The following is an 18,705-nucleotide window of genomic DNA, read 5'->3' as shown; positions in this document are numbered from 1 at the left end:
CACCCTGAAAGTCCCATCTTCTCTATTGATTATTTGCAATTTTAAAGGGATGTGGTGCAATAATCACAATAATCGCCACTTTACTGTTTCCGTATTACAAGTTTTGATTCCGTCTGGGGATACTGAGTAAACAGCCCCAGAACCATTAGGGGAGTATGGGCTGAGGTCACCTGTGGAAGTGGTAGGGTCCCCTGTGTCCGCTCCCTGTGTGTCCTTCAGAAAACAACCTGCACCACGTAATGGTATGCAACTAGGCCCAATGTGAGTCAGGGCCTCAAGCAGGGGCGGACCGACCATTTGAAAACTTGGGCACTGCACGAGGGCCCAGGGTTACTTGGGGGCCCCATGAGATGCCCCTGTTACCTTTTTCATAGGCTTTTTTGAGTTTGGGCAAGGACACGGGCCCCATGATCCCCTATATCCTGGGGGCCCCATGAGTTGTCAGTCCGCCCCTGGCCTCAAGTAACAACCAACCTGGGCAGCAGATGCTAATGAGAGTTTCAGGTGGCTGGAGGTGACTAAGTCACCATATGTGGGCAATGGAACAAGACTGGAGATCTAAGATACACGTGGTGCTTCAGGATCAGCAACGGGTTGTACTCGCTTTAGAGTGAATGGCAGGTCTGACGTGCACGAGCAACACTAACTGGTGGATTACATCAATTCAGCCTTAACTTTTACTGCCGTAAAAACCAATAGTGTATTTCAAAGGCACCCAGCAACACAAAACAGTAGAGTAGTTCCTGGCACGTTTGCCCAATGGGCCTTATTCACTAAGCAAGTTGTCAGTGAAAAGGTCACACCTGAGACTGTGCCACAGTTCCAGACTTAAACATAGCTCTGCAACTAAAGCTAGTGAAACTAGTCATAGATTGTTAGGCTTTTTGTTGGAGATGGAGCAATCCCCTCCCCCGGAACATTGTATTCTGACATCGGCTACAGCTGTTGAGAAAAGTCTTCCAACACGTCCCTTCTTCAGGAGTTGATGAATGGATGATACAGAAAAGGGCTTTATTCCTCATTTTAGGGTAATAAGTGGAGCCAAGAATTCAGAACTTCTAGTTACAGCTATGTTAGACTTCACTAACAAACAACAAAGTTAATGATCTTACCTCTGCGCCAGAGTAGCTGAAAATGCCAACAACACTGACAGGTACCAATTTGTTTACACAGCGACCCAGTGCTTTCCTTCCCAGAGCAAAAACAAAGGGAATTTCTTGCTCTCTGGCCATAGCGATTACATTATAGAGGGCCTCATCCAATCCACCTGATGAAAAAAAAAGATATTTAAATCCATTAAATCTGTCAAGACTACAACTATTCATTTATATTAACAAATACCTCTGTTTATGCAATACAGTAAAAGATAAGAAAACTTTGAGTCCAAATGGCTCACTTGTTGAAGGATAGTGATACAAACAGCCTAGTAGATGGAAGGGACCAGCGGTTTTTAAAACACAATATTTCTGCAGACACAGCCAGAAGAAATAAGTGCCTTACTTTACTTAACTCATGTCACATCCACTGCACAGGTAGTGTTCAGTGACACCTGGTAGCTGTTGGGAAGTTAGATTCCTGAACACAAATGAAATGTCAGGTGGCAATTCATTAAAGTAGTTATAAAGCCTAAACATTTTTACCTTCATGCATTCCTTGCATTAAAATATTTAAGCATTGGCTCCTACTGCTGTCAATCAATGCCAGTGAGGAGGGAGTGGGCCCTAGTCCTGCTGTCTGTGTCTATAGATGCAGACAGTGAGACTAGGAAGCCAGCCCTTATAGGTGGCCCCATAGGAAGCAGCTTTCTATGGGGGCACTTGCTGGGGAGGAAGAACCAGGAATGTTGGCAGGGGACCCAAGAAGAGGAGGTTCGGGTACTCTCTGTGCAGTACCACTGCACAGTGCAAGGAAGTATAAACTCTTGTGTGTTATTTTTCTTTTTTTTGTTATAAACTTCACATTTGCAATCACTTTAATGTAGGAGCCGCAGTGATGTAAAGCTTGAAACACTTCTGAAAAGGTTCTGTCACCTTTCTGCTCATGAACTAAAATATTATAATTTACCAGTCGTTTTCTATTTTTCAGGCTTTTACCCTTTATATTCACCTGGTACATCCGCACATAACACACATCCTGCCCCTGGGTGGCTAGGCTAACTTCTACACTGTATTTATGGAGACGAGCCATGGTTGTCACACATGCTGGCCTTCAAAACATGTCTGCTTTTGTTCATCTCCAATACATGGTGGATTGACTAATAAGATAGATCAGGATGCTTGTACTTTCTTTTCAGCACACACTGAAAAGGCACAGCATTTTTGAAAAGATCAACAATTATTTTCTGTACTTGCTGAAAATAAGTCTGAACAAAAAAAAAAAAAAAAAAAAAAAAAGGAAATCTAATGCAGCCAGCACATATAAGAACTGGTAAGCTGCGATATAAAATGTTTATATTTGGATTTACTAAAGGCATCCTTTAAATCAGTGGGTGAAAGTGTACAATCATTTGTTTCTTCTCACAGAAAGAAGGAAGGCAGTTCCCACTTGTGGCAGAAAATCATTATCATTATAGGGATTTCAAAATTATGCCCAGGCAAAACAAAAAAAAAAAAAGTACAAAATGAGTTTGACATCTCACTTACAGAAGTGTACCCTAATGCACTTATTTCTTTTCAGCCTATTGTGGCCCTGTCATGTAATCCTGTGTCAGCCAGCAACTGCAGGGGAGAGGAGAGAGCACGTTGACAATGACAGGTAAAGCCTAGAGCAGTGACATCACCGAAAGGATTTATGGGCAAACCATTGTTAGTGCTCCCTCCTCTCTCCTGCAGCCATGCTAGCTGACACAGAGGAGCTGATCCTGTGACCAGACTGGAGCGAGCTAAAATTAGGTAAGTATACACATCTAACGCAGGTTTAGTCATCAGTATTAGAAGTGGGGAGGAAGCATCTTTAACACTAGCAAGGTTTAAGCTGGAATTCCACTTTAAGCCAGTTTATATAAATTGCCTAATGGATTCGCTCCTTTAAAGATATTCACTTTTTAGGCTACAATTAAATAAAAACAATTTAACATACATATTATATACAAAAAAAAGTGTTTTTTGTTATGCTGCAGGTAAGTACAGCAAAGTACAATAAAAAAAAACTAAAATACATAACCAAATGTAACAAACCTTTTGACTGAATTTTCTCACAGTTTGGTGAAATAATAACACACTTGATCTTGTTTAGTTTCATGTGCTTGGTTACTTCTCGTAAACCCATAACTAATCTTCTCTTTGACTTGGCTTTCACTGGGTCCTTTTGGTACACTCTCTCTTGAAAGCTGACCAGTTCTTGCAGTAAAACAGTTACACATTCATCAATTTCCTTACTTAGCACCTGATTGCAATACCTAGGCAAATGTGAAAAAAACAAAACCAATACGTGGTCATACAAAAATACATACATTAAAAAGGGCATAACATCAAGCTTTGCATTTAAACATGATAAAAACTCTGTTAAAAAAAACATTTTGTAAACAAAATCATCCTTTTGCTCAGGATGGTTACAATTATGTAAATACACACCTGCGTATATATTTGCCTTTTAAAAGATTTGTATCTCAAATATCACTAATTTAATATCGTTTTTGCTTTCTAGGGTTTTAAAGATTTTGTTCACCTTTACCAAAAAGCACACTTTGCTGTTCCTTATGGTTAAGCAGCAGTGTGCTATACCTACAGTAGCTTCCAGCCAGGGCTGCCTTTCAAGTAAAATATAGGCCAAAAGCACATTAAAATATTCTACAGCCTGCAATGCCTCCCTCCCATGGTACTAGGGGCACTGGTCCCAACAGTTGCACCTTCCCTAAAATAACGGGAGACAAACCTATCACAGCCTGTAGAAGAATTTAATGGGGGGATTCCTTTTAATGGGATGCTGGTCAAAATTCTTTGAACAGAAAAGGAAAGTCCTAGCTGGAGGGTAGGTTTAGCACAATGTGATGCTATACCAAAATGGGACAGTATAGTGTTCCTGTTAATGATGAACTAATGCTTTAACCACTTGCCCTTATGAATATTTACCCCCCCTTCCTGACCAGGCCATTTTTTGCATTACACACTGCGTTACTTTAACTGACAATTTATCAAAAAAAAAAAAAAAAAAAAAAAAACTATTTTTGACTTTGTTATTAAACATGTCCAGTAAAAAAGAAATTGAAAAAATAAAATTTAGTTTTTATTATTATTTTTACTAGTAAAGGCAGTGATCAGCAACTTCTAGAGGGACTGCGGTGGACATTCTGACACTGAGGGAACCGACTTGGTGTCACTAATGACACCAACACAGTGATCAGTGCAAAAAAAAAAAAAAAAAAAAAACAGTGACACTGTATTAATGGCACTGGGCAGGAAGGGGTTAACATGAGAGGCAATCAAAGGGTTAACTGTGTGCTGGGAGTGTTTCAAAGGGGGCTGTGTCAGTTTGTAAGCATTATGCTCTTCACCATAAGAACCCTGTTTGTTGGTATTGACAAATTATCTAAGAACTGGAGGGGCAGTTGCACCAAGCGGGAGATCTCTAAATTGGAAGTATGGTGGATTTACACCTTAAAATCATATACGCCATACAGTCTCAAAATCGAATGGGACGCTAATGCCTTCAATAATCGTTAGGTGTTTCTAGTTACTTTTTAACTATTTTTACTTTTTTATGTCAGAAGGAGATGTTTTATTTATGGTACTTTTGTATCTATTTTTAATTTATGTAAATATTTTGATATTCTCATGTTCATTATATTAGTAATTGCCATATCTTTTATGAACACAAGATGGCACTATGACAGGTAATGCGATGTCTCGCTCTTTTTTCTCTGGCATGTAAAAGGCAGATCTATAATTTTTTAATTAGTTAACTTGTAAGATCATTTCCAAGCATTTTTGTTTTGGGTTATTGAGTGTTAATTGATGGCAGGATGTGCTGCAGCGATCCTGTGGCTTGTGCCCAATGTTTTCTTTCTGGTTCCGGTGCTCGCCTAATTAGAATGAAAGGGGAGGCGGTTCCCCTCCTCCCTATAAGTATGCGCTGCGTCATGACGCTGTCCACGCTCCTGACGTCATCATTGACAAAACGCGTAGGGGGAGCCAGAGCATGTTACGTCAGCGCGCACCGGAGCGTGGCAGCCATCTTGTTGCTTTGAAACTTTCCATTTATCTATATGGTGACATGTTTTACATTTTCTTATATGTACGTTTTTTACTATGTTTGAGGCAATAAATTCTATTTATTATACTACACTATGAGGATTCTTTCTGCATTTTGAACGGGGTGGTCCTCTATGAGGATAATTCTTTTGTAGGTTATATCTTCAAGTTCATTTTTGCTTTAACAGTTTGGAACCAAAGAGTGCCCAGGTCCACGGCTTGCCTTTTGGATTTCATACAGTTTGAACCATCTGTAACTGGGGGTCAATATGATCCAGTAAAAGGCAGTGTGTTTGGTGGATTTTTCTATCTTCTCCTCCTGGTCGTTTTGAGACATCTATAGTAGTGCTGAGGATCCAGGGAAGAGGGACTCATTCCCTATACCTCTATCTTATGGATTGGACTTTTATGTTTGTTTTATAATTATTTGAAGCGCTGCACTTTGTATATTATTTTATTTATATTGTTGCCTGCAATATTGTGGTGGCTACTCATTAGGGTTGTATTATTTCTATTTGTATAATTGTATACCATAGCGCGGAATCATATAGGAATATTTTTGGTATATGCAGTAAGGACTTGTTCTCTCTACCGTCTTGCCCTGACCCAACCTATACCACCCTCCACAGATGGATACTTACCTCAATCAGCAGACTGTGGTTCCGCTGTGTGTTTTCATGCAGAGAGTGTTCACTGTCCTGTCCGCTCCTTATAGACTTTTATGGCGACATGTCTCAAGGCACTAGACAGCCCTATAGAAGTCTATGAAACTATTGCACAGGCAAGGACAAGACTGAAGACTTGCAGTGCTGAATGTAAACAAACAGTGGAACTGTTGCAGTCAGATCGAGGTATGTAATCATCTGTGGAGGGGAGGGTGGGTTAGGTTGGATCCAGGAAAGGTGTCAAGAAATATAAGTGCACTTTGTTCACCTATTCTTTAAAGCAAAAGTAAATTGCGCTGAGTGAGGTTCTCACAATAAAGTGCACAGCATACTTATACATTATAGCACAGTTTTCTCCTCCAGTGGGTATAGGCTTCAGTTGCCACTTTGTCTGACATCACCTTCTCCATCGCTGCTTCTTCCAGTTCTCAAAGGACTCCCTCTTCATCCGATAGATAGCCACAGACAAACACAAGCTAGGATTGTAAGCTCGATTGTAAGCAAACACAAGCTCCTAGATTGTAAGCTCGAAAGAGCAGGGCCCTCGAACCCCTCGTGTATTGTATTGTTACTGTCCTGTCTCATGTTCTGTCCCCCTTGCTACTGTACAGCGCTGAGCATACCCTTCAACGCTATATAAATACTGTATAATAATAATAGGATGTACACTGCAGGGCTCATGTGTTGTGCAATATACATACACAAGAAGCAGTGCAAGGACAATGGCGCAGTGTTTTTTGTTTTGTTATTTTTGAGAAGAGGCATTTAGATTTTAAATGAAAGTTCCTGTATTGGCCACTAAGGCACAGTTATTAGACAGATGGTGGGGCTTAGCCATAAAGTTAAAAAAGTCAGGCCACAGATAAACTAAAGCAGAGGGAGGCACAGAATATTTTTTGGGCTACTAAAATGTAGTAAATGCTTTCTTAGGAAGGCATATCATATACTTTTTAGATTTTAATAGTGTAGTTCACATGAAGCTTATCCTTTAACTTAAATGCTTAACGTACCACTTAACCTCCTAAACTCCAAAACACCTTAATTAGCCATAACTGCCTAACTCAACCCAACCCTTGCAGTAGCATATTTACCACAGTCCCACAAAAAGGATTTTGTAGAGCCTTATTCTATATATTGCATGCAGCAAAACAGACCTAGTCATACGACAATAAGAAATCCATTACATGAATCTGCACAGTGTACACTTACTCTCTAAACCTCTTGCTGTGGATTTTGGTGATGGCTGAGGAAGCCATGGGGCTGCCGATCCCGGAACTTGCTGGAGAGCCCTGTGATACAGGGGTCATACAGTAGGGGGAGTTCTGACTTGCAGGCGAGAGAGAGGTGTCACTTGGTGCACTGAGACCTGCATGTAAGGGAAACATCCAATAAATATATTTTAGTTTGTCAAGTCAATGCAGTTTAAAAATTTGCATTTTCCTAGCATGTTAGGGCTGCATTAGTTGCCAATTTACACACACAGAAAAAAAAACACTTCATATAAAAAAACTGGAATGTATGCTTTATCAAAATTTTGTGCTGCTGCTCCTGAGGGAGACCACCAACGTCTCTCATCTGTAAAAAAAAAAAACAAAAAAAAAGAAGAAAAACAAAACACCTCGAATCCTAGACAGCTCAAATTAATGTGTACGCTCAATAAAAAATAATTTGAGGCAAAGTATTATTATTTATGTGATGTACATATTTTTAGACCTCCTCTTCCATAAATTTGTTATTGTAATAAATAACAATTTTGAGGTCCTTTTCTCCTTACCTTCTGTAAGCTGCATAAATGTCCCCCAACAGCTTCCAATGCCTAAAGCCCCTTTCACACAAAGGGGCCAATCAGGTCTGCCTGTCTGTTTTTCAGGCGAACTTGATCAGACAGTCCATTCACCTCTATGGACGAAAGGGTGTAATCGAACTTGTGTCTGTTTACACCCGCCTACCTCCAATACAATAAAAAAAAAAAAAAAAGAAAGGAATCCATTCTGCTCCATGTATGCAGATTGGATTGGAGGGCAGTCATATGTAAACAAACAGTGGAGTCAGTTTACATCCAGCCGCCCACAGAGCACTCAGTTTGTCTCCGCTCTGCAAAAACTTAGCGGACACACGGACCTGGTATCCGTCCGCTCTGCTCTGATTAGCAGGGGATCAGCGGACAGATCTACTGCTGATCAATACCCCATGTGATATGGGCCTAAGATATGTTGGATTGCTAGTAGGGTGCAATATAATAAGGCTACCTAGTGACCATTTTGTAATCAATTCACAACTTCCCTCTTTCTGTCTGATATCTGCCATGCAGGGAATTGTGGTAAGTTAATGGTAGATTTCAAGTAGTCCCCACCATCCTGGTGGGGCTTTATCAACATAAACATTCCATTTTTGTTACTGGGATGCAACACATCTTCAAAAAATATCCAATCCAAAAAAATAATTTTATATTACCTTCTTGAGATGCCAGCTCTTCTGACTGATCATCAGTAAAGCTTAAAGGAACATCCTTTTGTTCCTCTGAACCCAAAACACTTGGATCCACAGGTATACGTCCTTTCTTTTCTTCTCTTTCTTTTAGGATAATCTACATAAAAATAGTTATTTACCAGTCAGTTATATGCTCCAGATAATCAGAATTCATCAGCCTCTTTCCACCCACAAGAAAACGGATATTTGTACTCCGTGTAAAATCATTTTCTCAGAGTCCATTGAGTAACACAGCTTGATGGTAGGAAACCTAGAGTTACACTGCCCCCTACAGGAGAAATGGACACTAGACATACGGAAATCTGAAGGCCAGCCTCTTGATGCTATAAATGCTTAAAGTGATTTCTCAGCAAAACAAAGCATGGAGACATACATGGATGGGGGAGTTTGCTTTGAATATTAAAAATGAAGTAAAAAGTGTTTTTGGTTTGTGGTGCCCAGATGCAGTGAACTTCTGCTTTAAATTGATTGTAAATCCTCAGTTTTTATTTTTTAAAAGTAACAAACATGTCATACTTACCTGCTCTGTGCAATGGTTTTGCTCAGAACAGCCCTGATCCTCCTCTTCTGAGATCCCCTGTCAGTGCTCCTGGCCGTTCCCCCCCATATCAAGATGCCATGGGCACACAGAGCATGGCATGTCTTCCTACTGGCTGTGATTGACAGCAGCAGGAGCCAATATCTCTGCTCTCATGCACATCGCTGGATCAAGATCGGGCTCAGTTAAGTAAAGGGGGAGGGGAAGCTGCTTGCAGAAGGTTTTTCACCTTAATGTAGAGAATGCATTAAGGTAAAAAATCTTCTGCCTTTAGAGCCACATTAAGGGGGACGGCATTTCGTTTTCTGTGTGTCTAGCATCCATTTATTGTGTGTGGCGCAGCATAACCCTAGGTATCCTACTATCAAGCTGTGCCTCTCAATAAACAATATAAAAATAAAGCTTTCCAGCACATCATTTATTAAACCCAGAAGAAATGAACAACAAATATGTTACTCATACCAATCAATCTGGTAATTAACTTCATTTTCTAACCATGTAATGTAATGAAAATAAAAGCTGGAACCTGGGTGCCTGTTACAGACAACAGTGCCAAGCTCTTATTATTTTTAATAAAACAAAAGATAACTACAGTGAGAACATATAAATTCCACATAGACAGCGTCCTAACTAGGGAGAAACGCAGAGCCTTGGAGCCGTGGTGCAGGAATGCCGCTAACATTCAAACGAAACACACTTGCCTTTTTCAGAGCAGTTGGACGTTTTAATTTTGGAACTTCTTTTTCTTTTCCTCTTTTGATCCTTGGAGCAGTGGAGTCCAAAGGATTTGGAGAACCCATGAACGTCTGGGCCTTTGTAAACACATTCCTGTTTGTGTGTTCTTTGGTGTGAAAGGGAACAGCACTGCCAACTGATGAAAAATAAACATTTGTCTCAGTCTTAAGTTAATAAACCAGAACAACATGTTATGTGAAGGTAGCATGAGTATTAGAAGGCTCAACTTCTGCACCTTGAAGTTTTTTCACATAAAAACCTTGAGCCCAGGAGACGCTCCCTAAAATTCCTCAACAAATAGTCTAGGATGCATTCCCCATGTTCATCTCTTCTCTGTCACTGCTATGAATGGCAATTAACAACCATTAAAAATGACAGCAGGGAGCTGCCATGCATTACATGTAAAACAACACTTATCAGTGTTATGGTGTAACAATGGTACTATTTCATTCATATGTAAATGGAGGTGAGAACCCATATTAACCCTCCTTTAACATTTTTTTTTTATTTCTATTTTTTTTTTCAATATATAAAAACTCCCTGCGCAAAATCACGTATATATACCGTATTTTTCGCTCCATAAAACGCACCTAGGTTTTAGAGGTAGAAAACAGGAAAAAAAATATTCTGAACCAATGGACTGCGGACACAGTACAGGAGATGGACCAGAGACTGCGGACACAGTACAGGAGATGGACCAGAGACTGCGGACACAGTACAGGAGATGGACCAGAGACTGCGGACACAGTACAGGAGATGGACCAGAGACTGCGGACACAGTACAGGAGATGGACCAGAGACTGCGGACACAGTACAGGAGATGGACCAGAGACTGCGGACACAGTACAGGAGATGGACCAGAGACTGCGGACACAGTACAGGAGATGGACCAGAGACTGCGGACACAGTACAGGAGATGGACCAGAGACTGCGGACACAGTACAGGAGATGGACCAGAGACTGCGGACACAGTACAGGAGATGGACCAGAGACTGCGGACACAGTACAGGAGATGGACCAGAGACTGCGGACACAGTACAGGAGATGGACCAGAGACTGCGGACACAGTACAGGAGATGGACCAGAGACTGCGGACACAGTACAGGAGATGGACCAGAGACTGCGGACACAGTACAGGAGATGGACCAGAGACTGCGGACACAGTACAGGAGATGGACCAGAGACTGCGGACACAGTACAGGAGATGGACCAGAGACTGCGGACACAGTACAGGAGATGGACCAGAGACTGCGGACACAGTACAGGAGATGGACCAGAGACTGCGGACACAGTACAGGAGATGGACCAGAGACTGCGGACACAGTACAGGAGATGGACCAGAGACTGCGGACACAGTACAGGAGATGGACCAGAGACTGCGGACACAGTACAGGAGATGGACCAGAGACTGCGGACACAGTACAGGAGATGGACCAGAGACTGCGGACACAGTACAGGAGATGGACCAGAGACTGCGGACACAGTACAGGAGATGGACCAGAGACTGCGGACACAGTACAGGAGATGGACCAGAGACTGCGGACACAGTACAGGAGATGGACCAGAGACTGCGGACACAGTACAGGAGATGACCAGAGACTGCGGACACAGTACAGGAGATGACCAGACTGCGGACACAGTACAGGAGATGACCAGAGACTGCGGACACACTACAGGAGATGACCAGAGACTGCGGACACACTACAGGAGATGACCAGAGACTGCGGACATACTACAGGAGATGACCAGAGACTGCGGACAGTACAGGAGATGTCCAGAGACTGCGGACAGTACAGGAGATGCCCAGAGACCGCGGACAGTACAGGAGATGACCAGAGACTGCGGACAGTACAGGAGATGACCAGGGACTGCGGACAGTACAGGAAGATGACTGCTGACCTTTGGAGAGGGGGGGAGCGGGTACCTGAATTTGACAGGTACCCGCTCTTACTTACGCGGAGTTGTTCTTTAATTAGTGTCCGCTCTGCAGCGGGACCTTACCTGTTACTCTATCCAGCTGCGCGCTGTCTTCCCAGCTTCTGTAGTGTGGGTGCTCGGCTTGACAGCCGGGTGCCCAGTGCGCATGAGCGAGAAGCGCTGCGCTTTGTGATTGGTCCAGCGGCTTCTGGGATCTGTCATGTGTCCCAGGTGCCACCTTACCATTCACAAAGAGCACCGCTTCTTGCGCATGCGCAATTGGCACCCGGCTGTTAAGCCGAGCGCCCACACTACAGAAGCCGGGAAGACAGCGCACCGCTGGATAGAGGAACAGGTAAGGACCCGCTGCAGAGCTGAGCGGCCGGCCCGGTATTCTGACACGGCGGCGGTGGAAATAGCGGACCGGCCGCTCCACATTCGCTCCATAAGACGCACTGACATTTTCCCCCCTTTTTTGGGGGGAAAAAAGTGCGTCTTATGGAGCGAAAAATACGGTATACTTGATTCATGCTCCCGTTGTGATCACAGGCCATGGGTGCACGCGCGCCCTTGCTGACCAGGCGGTGCCGTGATTCGGTGCCCAGCCAATCAATCAGCATATTCAGGCCAGTGATGTTCGGCCTGGATCTGCTGATTGATCCTTGCCCTATCACAGATCTTCCTGTACCCGTATTTACATTTACACAGGTACAGGAAATGATGCAATCTTCACTCCCTGGGCACATTCCGTTCCAGAGAGCAAAGAAAGCAGATCCACGTCAAAAGCAGCACACTTTTACAGTAAAATCACTGATAGGTCAGATTTAACCCCCTGATCGCCCCCAGTCACCAGTGTCAATAGTTCAGTGTACAGATTATTTTCACTGATCACTGTATTAGTGTCACCGTCGACTTTAGAGAGCATCCGATTGCCTGCCACTATATCAGGCATCACATTTAACCCTTTGATTGCCAGGAACACGCTCACATACACAATAAATCTCCATTGCTAATAAAGTGTCTGAACGGATCATTAGCTTTGATCAGATCAGCACTATACCAGCGTTCACATTAGTATAGTGTCCCCGAAACGCAACGTTAGCAGGATCAGCCCCAGCACCTGCGTGTAGCCCCTACGCTTCCCCAGCAAGTGCAGTGTCCGTACATCACTGTCACTTGATACATTGCACATAAAACCACACTGTTCACAGAATCAGGCCTGATCTCTGTTAGCACTTGCAGGTAATTTTTTGGTAGCGGTTCAACCAGTCCCTGATAGCCAGGTGCTCCTTTTCCCGTGGGTCGCACTAGGCACCTATAAATTTAGTGACCAAAATGTCCAACAAAAGGTAAAAGGTGAAGAGGCCTACAGGATTCTGACCATGTCAAGTGAGAGCGAAGGGGAAGCCTCACTGACACAATCAGGCTCAGAATGCAAACCTGTAGACAGCAGCGGCACCCTGACAGATAGTTCAGACGATGGAGAAGAGGTCCCTGCTAAGGTCAGGCATACCCGACCCCGTTCCCAGGTTGCCGAGATGTTACAATTGCATGATGATTCTCATTTGCAGCAGGGTGCCAGTACTAGTGCTGCTCTACCTTTTGGTGAACTACAGAGCACCAGCGGCCTAGTACATCCTGGTCTTTCACATACCAACACTGCAGTATCACTTGGTGATGTTGGGAGTCCCATAAGTGCAGTACAAGCTGGTGCGGTGGTGAGCACAAGTAGTGTCCTGCAGCCACCACGAATCCGAACACAGGCCCGTAGGGCCCCTAGCGTCGTTCAGGATGTGCTTGCAAATCCTGACTGGCAGCCCACAAATTCTTCAGCACTCGTACTTCCCCCATTCACTGCCCAACCCAGAGTTCAGGTGGAAACAGCTAATTTAAATACTCCCCTTGATTTTTTTTTTCAGCTGTTTTTCACAGAAGATCTGTATGGATCAATTGTGGATCAAAGCAATTTATATGCACAACAGCCAACCCAAATTCGAATCTTGCCAGACCATTTGCATGGAAAGCGATTACGGTTTCAGAATTTAAAGGTTTTTGGGCCTAACCCTCAACATGGGCCTTTCCAAAAAAAAAATAAAAAAATGAATTGCGTTGTATTGGTCCACAGACCTGATTCATCATATGCCCGTGTTCTCTGCTGCCATGACCAGGCATAGATATGAGAAAATAATGCAATTTACATATTTCAATGACAATACACTCTGTCATCCTTGGGGTGACGCTGAATTTGACTGGCTCCACAAAATTTGGCTCATTGTAAATCATCTTAACCACAAATTTGCAGATGTGTATACTCTCCAGCAAAACATCTGTGTTGATGAGTCCCTCATTAGTTTTTCTGGCCGCCTTGCATTCAGACAAATTCTCCCCAGCAAGCGTGCCAAATATGGGGTCAAAATGTATAAGACCTGTGAGAGGGCAACAGCCTGTACATGTAATTTTTGCATTTACGAGGAAAAAGATAGTCATGTGGAGCCCCCCTGATACCCAGACTACATGGGGAGCAATGGCAAGATAGTTTGGGACTTGATATAATCCTTTTTCCATATGGGGTACCACTTATACGTGGACAATTTTTATTCAAGCGTGCCACGATTTAGACATTTATACAAACTTGAAATTGGCGCATGTGGCACCGTGTGACCTAATTGCCGGGGCTTCCCCCAATGGCTTGTAAATACCCCTCTTAGAAAGGGGGAAAAAGCTTTTTTGAAAAATGATGAATTACTCGCAGGGAAGTGGAAGGACAAACGGGATGTTTTCGTCCTGTTTTCCATTCACGCAGATACGACCATCCAAATTTCCACAATGTTTTTGAGAAGCCTCTCTGTGTCCACCACTATAACCTTAACATGGGAGGGGTGGACTTCCAAGAACCAATGATGAAGCTGTACTTAGTTTCCCGAAAAGCCAGACGCTGGTACAAAAAAAAAAAGAAGTGTCTATTTATTTCAATTTGCTCAATATAACACTTTTGTGCTTTACAAAGCAACTTGACGACGTGGATCCTTCCTAAAATACTAGGAAGAGATCAACACGACCCTTTTGAAGGTGCTGTGGCCCAAACCCCCCCAACACAGATGCAGTGAGCTGGCATTTTCATGATGCCATTCCTGGTACCCTAATCCAAAAGTCACCCCAAAAAAGATGCCGTGTCTGTAGCAGACACATAATTAGGAGTGACACTCGCTTTTTTTGTCCCTCCTGTCCTGGCCAACCTGGTCTCTGCCTCAAGGACTGCTTCCGTCGCTACCATACACTAGTGGTCTATTAGTATAGGGTACAGCATGGCACAGCCTAGGGCACATGTATGCACAGGGTCTTGAAAAATGTTAGGTAGTCAGGAAACTGGTTATCATATTTTGAGAGACCCTGACATCTGGCTAAACGTTTAAAAAAAAAAATTTAAAATTAAAAAACAAAAATAGTTTTATTGTCGAGTTATGGTTTTACTGTTAACCATTGCAGTTTTCTTTGCAGGAATGCCATTCAGCTGCAGCACCGATCTGTTTATTCTGACAACAGGGTCTTGCTCCTGGAATATAAGTGTGGGCAGCACTGTTGTATGAGATTTTTCATTTGCAGTTAAAAAAAAAAAAAAAGAGCATATGCCCAAGCATGGTGGCCTGGGGTGGCCAGTGAGTGGATGGCCCTTATGCGTCGACAAATATTTTTAAAAAAAAATTTTGACAGCGATTTCTTCATCCACATCCATCAATGTGAGGAATCTGTTAGGTTCTTTTTTTTCGTTCAGCCCACAGGCTGCATAAAAAAAAAAAATTAGCATATATACCCAACAAGGACCAGAAATGTACTGGTACATCAGTGGACTTTGAGTGGTTACACTAATATGATGCCTGCTGCAGGTTTGCTTTTACAGGATTTGCGCCAACCCCCTCCCCCCCCCCCCGGAATGGTGCCAATCATTTCTATAGTATAAGAAATTGGAAGCAACGAGCGTTTCATCACTTCAGTTTTGCAGGATATAAACAGCTCCATTTGTAAATTGGGAAAGCATCTGATCACACCGATCTTGGTGAGATCAGATGATGTAAGGGTAGAGGGGATGTCTAGAGCAGTGTTTTTCAACCTTTTTTGTGCAAAGGCACACTTTTTTCATGAAAAAAATCACGAGGCACACCATTAGAAAATGTTAAAAAAATTTACCTCTGTGCCTATATTGACTATATATAAAGTAATTCTCTTGAATAGGAATCAAACACAAAGAAATTATTTTATAATTACTTTATTATGAAATAATAAAGTATTTTATAATTGGACCCGGGGGCCGGACCAAGAGTAGATGAATGATGTGTATGTGTCATCCATAGTAAGTATAGTAATATTCCCCCATAGTAAGCATAGTAATTAATCCCCCATATAGTAATTCATCCCCCATAGTAATTCATCCCCCATATAGTAATTCATCCCCCATATAGTAATTCATCCCCCATATTAATTCATCCCCAAGCCCCCCCTGTGTCATTAAGTCCCCAAGCCCCCCGTGTCAATTCACTTACCTTTGCTCCGCGCGTTCCTCTCGCCGTTCCGGTGTAGCATGAAAATCTGTCTCCTATGAGGATCTGTCCCCCTCGACGTATCTGCGCATGTGCCCGTTTCAGGCATTAGCAGCCGATCGGCGATCTCCGGCACATGCGCAGATACGTCGAGGGGGACAGATCATCCTGACAGTATCACGCTCCACGGGCCGGATTAAAAGGTCCGCCGGGCCGTATACGGCCCGCGGGCCGTAGTTTGCCCATTGCTGTTCTAATGATTGGTCTATTTGTGAGCCGAGGCCACATGTTACGGATGAAATTGCAATTTTTCCCACGGCACACCAGACAATATCTCACGGCACACTAGTGTGCCGCGGCACAGTGGTTGAAAAACGCTGGTGTAGAGTCTAATACACCCCAGATTTCTCAGAAGAGAATACCTGTCAATGCCCATTGCAGTCACAGGGGATATTTACATTCCCTGTGATAACAATCAAAGTGATCCAAAAAAAAAAAAAAAATGAAAAAAAGGGACAGTGTAAGAATAATTTACAAAAAATCAAAATAACTAAACTAAAAAAAAAAAAGCACCCTGCATGCACAAGTGTCAGTATATAAACAGCGGTTGCACCATGGATGAATTCTAGCATTAGAGCTCCTGTGTAAATCTAAAATTGTAACCTGTAAAAGCTTTTAAAATGTTGCCTATGAATATTAAAAATGTATACAGTTTGTCACCATAGCATGTCATGTTTGGTATCTATTTACTCGACATACCATCATCTTTGTTTGGTACAACATAAATCTGCCAATATATTGTGATTTTGTGCATTAAAAGTAAAAAAAAAGTGCTTTTTTTTTTTAAATTGCGTTTGAAAAATTGCTGTGCAAGTATTATGTGACATAAATTGCAGCACCCACCATTTTATTCACTAGGGTGTCTGCTTTAAAAAATATACAAATGTTTGGGGGTTCAAAGTAATTTCCTAACAATAAATACTGATTTTTTTATGTGAATAAAAAGCGTCAGAAAAGGCTTGGTCTTCAGATCGTTAGAAGAGCGAGTGATGCGTGGCATAAACGTCTAATGCTGGGCATAAAATGCCCCCCTCCCCCCACAATGACCCTTTTTGGAAAGTAGACACCCCAAACTATTTGTTCAGAGGCATGTTGAGTCACTAGAAGAGTTTATTTTTTTACCACAAGTTTTTGGAAAATGACAAAAATTTAGTTTTTTTTTTTTTACTACACAAAGTTGTCACTTTAATGATATATTGCTCACACAAGCCATGGGTACATGTGGAATTACTCCCCAAAATACATTCTGCTACTTCTCCCGAGTATGGGGGTACCACATGTGAGACTTTTTGAGAGCCTAGCCGTGTACAGGACCCCAAAATCAAATAAGGACCTTCAGGCTTTTAAAGGGCTTTATTTCCTCATTACACTTCCTGACTACCTATCACAGTTTCGGAGGTCCTGAAATACAAGGATAGTACAAACCTCCCCTCTGATCAGCTCTATGGTCAGCCAGCAGATATGCTGGCTGCCATCTTGGATTTCCCTGTGGGACAGTAGAGCCCAAGAAAACTGTGGAAGGTGGCTCTGTGGACCAATATGACAGCAATTCATTCTTTTTTGTAATGCCAATGTTGAGGGTTGGCCCAAAAAAGTTTTAAATTCAGAAACCGTGATAGGTTTCCATGCGAATTGTGTGCGGACAATCTAACGCTAGATGACCCTGGCTGGGAGGGGCACTTACTGACGCTGTTTACACTTTGCTTTGCAGGAGAAATAAAGATCATTTCTCCTGCAATGCAAAGCTTGCTGTCATGAACCTAACTAACTCATGAACTGTCATGAATGAGTTAGGTTTTTGACAGCTCAAGATAGTGATCTGTGATTGGCTGGAACTGGTCACATGGTACAGGGTGCTCCGATTGGCCCCATGTATCATGAGACATCTGTGGGACAACCAGAGCTCACTAGGAGGAGTAGCAGAGCTGTTATGAATGAGATTGATTCATAACAGCTTTGCTTACATTGTGATCATATGATCATAGCGATCACATGATCACCGAGTCCCGTTCACCAGGATCTTCATTCAGCTGTGTTCGCCGTAGAGAGCCTCCCTTTGTTAGTACAGACAGAGCAACGTATGGGTACGACGCTTTGCCTGTAGCTGCCGCCCAGCTGCAGTACATTGCGGTCGGGAAGTGGTTAATGGAACACAAAAAGACAGATTGCTCTATAGAAACCTAAATAATTTTGTGTTTTCCTGGGACTTGTGTGCTTTGATCTTGATATATAAAAATATACTTCCAAAACTGCACAAGTCTATTAATTTCCAAAGCAATCTACCTGAAGTTAGGGGATACATATTTTATATTAGATTTTAAAATACCCAGTTCTAAACGGACCCCGCTCCTTGCCAGGACTATTTATACCCCCTCTTGTATATTCTTCAAATTAGTGGGCAACCCAGTGTAGAAGCCCAACCTACACCAAGCCAGGCAGTGCTTCTTCCCTTCCCATGACAGAGCCATGCAGTACTGCGCATGCATGGCTTTTCTCAATAAGCCTTCGTAAAAATTCCCTTTACTTGCAAAACTGCAAGACTATTTTTTCTTTAGGGTGAAAGAAGGAAAGGTCGC

At 42.6% G+C, this 18,705-nt stretch overlaps 1 protein-coding gene across 2 annotated transcripts in view; it reads right to left on the bottom strand.

The window, feature by feature from the left end:
- Positions 1–18,705, bottom strand: part of SECISBP2L (SECIS binding protein 2 like) — an 82,503-nt gene that overhangs the window by 14,594 nt on the left and 49,204 nt on the right. Inside the window, exons 12-16 of one of the 2 annotated variants that reach the window (XM_089670322.1) lie at positions 9,584–9,753; positions 8,309–8,441; positions 7,064–7,226; positions 3,177–3,397; positions 1,113–1,267 (exon numbers count right to left, since the gene is read on the bottom strand). In XM_089670322.1, the coding sequence (XP_089526448.1) occupies positions 1,113–1,267; positions 3,177–3,397; positions 7,064–7,226; positions 8,309–8,441; positions 9,584–9,753 (842 nt within the window). The remainder of the gene's footprint in view (positions 1–1,112; positions 1,268–3,176; positions 3,398–7,063; positions 7,227–8,308; positions 8,442–9,583; positions 9,754–18,705) is intronic. The other variant, XM_089670323.1, reaches the window with a different exon arrangement.

Source organism: Staurois parvus, unplaced genomic scaffold (assembly GCF_062004578.1).
Source record: "Staurois parvus isolate SC_StPar_1 unplaced genomic scaffold, SC_StPar_1.0 ptg000089l, whole genome shotgun sequence".
Lineage (NCBI taxonomy): Eukaryota > Metazoa > Chordata > Amphibia > Anura > Ranidae > Staurois > Staurois parvus.
Note: the sequence above shows the minus strand (reverse complement) of the source record. Positions and strands in the feature narration are given on the sequence as shown.